The sequence below is a fragment of the Quercus robur genome, chromosome 6 (assembly GCF_932294415.1).
Source record: "Quercus robur chromosome 6, dhQueRobu3.1, whole genome shotgun sequence".
NCBI classification, from domain to species: domain Eukaryota; kingdom Viridiplantae; phylum Streptophyta; class Magnoliopsida; order Fagales; family Fagaceae; genus Quercus; species Quercus robur.
In genome coordinates, this window is record NC_065539.1 from 5,912,410 (window position 1) to 5,916,774 (window position 4,365).

At 37.5% G+C, this 4,365-nt stretch overlaps 1 protein-coding gene across 1 annotated transcript; it reads left to right on the forward strand.

Moving 5' to 3' along the window:
• Positions 1-2,047: 2,047 nt before the first annotated feature.
• Positions 2,048-3,003, forward strand: LOC126689770 (glycine-rich cell wall structural protein 1.8). The gene is made up of 2 exons (XM_050384949.1): positions 2,048-2,105; positions 2,463-3,003. Exons 1-2 carry the CDS (start codon positions 2,048-2,050, stop codon positions 2,855-2,857), a joined length of 453 nt encoding a protein of 150 aa, XP_050240906.1. The 3' UTR covers positions 2,858-3,003.
• Positions 3,004-4,365: the final 1,362 nt, after the last annotated feature.

Below are 4,365 nucleotides of genomic sequence, written 5' to 3' on the forward strand. Positions count from 1 at the left end.
TTGGTTGCATCTAAGTGTTGGCAAGAATGACAGGTCTTGTTTTAAGTAGGATTGTGTTTAGGAAGAAGAAAATAGGAAAAAATAAGGACCTGTAGCCACGTTTTCAATCTTGTTTTAAGTAGGATTGTGTTTAGGAAGAAGAAAATAGGAAAAAGTAAGGACCTGTAGCCACGTTTTGTTTCTAAAAACGCGGCTACAGGAAAACCCAATGTGGGACCTAGAGCTACGTTTTCAAAAACACAGCCCAAACCGATCTATAGCTGCATTTTAGATACCCTATAGCCACGTTTTTACACACCCACAGATGCGGTACCTATAGCCGCGTTTTCTATAGACCCTGTTTGGGCTGCGTTTCAAACGTAGTTCTAAGTTGCACCTATAGTTACGTTTTCATAGAAAACGCAGCTATAGGTCCCGCATCTGGGGTGTGTAAAAATGCAACTCTAGGGTGTCTAAAACGCAGCTACAGACCCCGATTTGGGCTGCGTTTTAAAAACGCAGCTCTAGGTCCCCGCAGGGGGCTATAGCCTCGCCATATAGGCCGTGTTTGGAAACACGACTATAAAAACGCAGCCATAGGCTATAGCTGCGTTTTGCAAATGTGGCTATAGTCCTCTTTTTTTGTAGTGAATAGTCCTGTTTTATTTTTATAAAAATAATGAATTTTGAGTGTGGTTTTTATACCATTTGTATAATCTATGTAATCTCATTATATTTAAATTAAGATAATATAATTTTGTAACTTATTTAAGTTCCAATTTTTTTTAGGATGAATTATTTTTAAACATTTTGGGGCTAGATGGGCCATGGTCCCCCTTGCCCATACTTAGCTTTGTCCCTGACAAGCATAAGTTGGCGTCATCTACTCATCATGCAAGTGTCAAGGGAAGGCTCATTGGAAAGTCAATTGGTAATTTGGCATCACTGGAAACCCCATTTCACCAATTGAGTCATTATTTTGAAACGAGTGGTTCTCCCATTTAAAAAGATAAAAAAATGAAACAAAAAAAAAGGTCTATAAGTAGGACACGAATGCAAGATCAAGCATAAGAAAGTTTAATTCTAATAGATAACTTGTAGAACCAAGAGTCATAACTTAATTAATTAGCATTTCTAACCATTTTAACAAAGATGTTTAGGGTTCAAGCTTCACTCCTCCATGGTTTCTATTAAATTATTTTTAAAAAAAAATTAGATCTCTTAGAAATAAGTATTTACTTAAAATAAAACACTTTCAAATTATCAACTAGCATTATCTAACCAACTAAATTTTAGGTCTCAAAGTTGAATTGTACTTAAAAACTTATCATAAAAATGTCAAAATCACTAAAATTTTAAAATAGGCCAACTTGTACTTATTTTGTAAACACCTCATTATACGTAAACACCTCATTTTGTAACTCTTATATAATCTCATCACAACCATCACATCACATCTAATTGCATTTCATGAAATAAGTTTTGAAGTTATAAATATTATAATAACAATTCATGAACCTTAATCAGATAACCGGATTGAAAGATCTCATAAGCATACTTCCAAGACTTTAGGGCGTACTCCAAAAGATTATCAACTCAACTGTTACAGAAAAATGTGCTCCCAAAATTATGCTAGCTAATTACTTTTCAATTGTTCTGGTTTTTGACTGTGAATAAAAAAGAAATGTTTGGGGACCAATTTTTTTCCAAGGGGACCAATTTTCTTGCAAAGGTAGTGGTACCAACCTTAGTTAAGTGGGGGCACTTGTGATTAGTGGTGGTTCTGGTGGGAAGGACTTTTCATTTCCTAGTTTAAAGTCCAGCATTGGAAGTAAATTGAAACAAGTAACAACCATATGAGATAGCTGATCTCAGATTTTCGGCATGTATGGAAAAGAAAAAACATCATTTGTCAAAAGGCAGCCGACTAAAGAAGAAAATGGAGGCTCATTTGATCAGCAATATCCTCCTAACCCTAACCTAATGATGTAGTAGTCTAATCATTCAGCGAAAGTCTAATAACTCTAATCCTTTGGGGGAAAAAAAGGTTGAATCTTTCTCCCGTAAAATGACAACAACTGGATACCAAAATGTCAAATCCAAAAAGCAGAAATTATATGTCATATGTGTCAAAGATCGATAGATCAATAGAAAAGAATAACAAAGTGTTTTATTCAACTATTAATTGATGTACACCGGACTCATCTACAAATGGATACACGTGTCAACACAAAGCGAATGAATCTCCCAAATAATCATCATCATCATACAAATCCAACCCTAGAAGTCAAACCCAATATTGAATGATCAAACACAACAAAAAAAATAAAAATAAATATCGGAAAAATTGAAAAAGAACATAAAAAAAATAAAAGAGAGAAATAAATAGATCTCATCCGTCCATCAAAAATAAAGATCTATAGTCATGAGCCTCCACGTGGACGAAACCTCCCAAAAAGGAAAAACTCCCCATAGTCTCTAAGCCAACACCACAGCGGCAAAGAAAGTTCCAACAAGAGCTGTTCCAGCAATCACAGCTTTGCTTGTAGAGAAAGCAGCACTGGGTGGCGGTGGTGCTTCAGAAGACGGTGACTCGGATGGGGATGTGCCTGGTGCGCCGGGAGCAGGTGGAGAAGAGGTTGATGGAGTTGGAGCTGAGCTTGGAGATTTGGGTGAAGGAGATGGAGCTTTCGGTGAAGGAGATGGAGCTGGGGTAGCTGAAGGAGTTGGAGCTGGTGGAGTTGAGGTTGGAGCCGGAGATGGAGTTGGAGATGCTTTTGGTGATGGGGTTGGAGCCGGTGGTGTGGCGGTGGGTGGTGTGGCGGTTGGTGGAGTTGCTGTGGGTGGTGAAGCTTTTGGTGCAGCCCCGGGCGCTTGAGCTATGCATAAAGCGACCAAAAGACACAAGATCATCATGAACACTTGGAACTTAGCAGAACCCATCTCCATTTTTCTTTGCTGATTCGAAAGAGAAAGTGAGAAAAGTTTTGTGCTTTGAGGGAGAGAGAGTTTGAGAGATGTGTGGGTGGCTGAAAAGTTTGAGGAGAATATATAAAAAGGAGAGGATATAAAGTAGAGTTGAAGTACAGCGATGAATCAATAATGCTTTAAGATTCCTCGAATCGTTTTAAATCTTATGCTCATGTACCAATATGTGTTATATATATATATAAACATGTACATGCACCAACCTATGTTGTGTCCTGGCTTTGATGAGCTAGCTTCTAGCTAGGTCCACCCAAGCAAAGGCGGTGTGAAATATTCAATAATGGGTCACTATTTTTTACATTTTTTTCCGTGGAACTTTCTTCATGGATTCCCATACGGAAGGTGCACCTAACGAAACCAGTCACATTACGACACCTGTCCATGAAAAAGGTTATATCAGTAATTTAATCGTTCTCTAAATATGTTTAAGTACTTGACTTGTCCTCTTAATTACAACCACGCCATTCCAGACTGAACATGTGGCAGTTGCTCAAGGTCAGTAAGATGTCTTTGTCCACACACAAAGTGTTGAGTTTTTTGACAATACAAAATTGTGGACTTTGTCTTCACAGTCTGTCTTCACTCTTCCGCGTTAACCTTTTCAACAACTATTTGGCGTTGTCGGTTGATATTACTAAGGTGGCAAGTGTGAATTACTTTAATTCTATGCACGTTCCACACAAATCTGGAGTGTGAATAGTAAGACCGTATGTAACCTTCTAAGAAGCTAAGGCTCAATTTGAGAACGTGATGAAAGTAAGAGTAACCATTTTGTCATTTTGATCCTCCATTGTGGGCAATCACGGTCCAAGTCAAAACTTGGGGTCAGTACACGTGTCGTTTTACTGTGCTTTGGATCAAGAGCTTTTTATGTATTACACTACAGAAGATGATGGCTTATATCATATTCTATTCCCATTAGATTATTAGCTGGGTTTATAGCCGTTAGGTATAGATAATTGGGGAGAGAGAAAAATAAATACATAAATTATGAATGTAACCGTTACAAATGGAAAACAACTAATAACATGTTCATTTCAATCAAGAAAATTATTTATGTTGCCCTAAATATATGCATGTCTTCCTGTCGCGTTCTGAATATTGAAATGAAAAAAAAAAGTTGATAAACCTGAGCCCTAGTGGTGTAGGTGAAAGCCGAAACATTGCTTTACTTGGAAGACACGTGTTAGGGGAGAATTTTTGACAGACACGTGGCAGATGGGAGAAAGCCATTGTATTAATCTTCGGTGAACCGGTTTTATGAACTAGAATGATAGGGCAATAGTGGGAATATTATATACGTGTATAAAAATACGTTTTAGTGTTTCTGGTTGTATTATTTGAATGAAGTATAGAGCTGGCAAAAGCTGGCAAGAATAGAACATCAAGTTGTGAAAG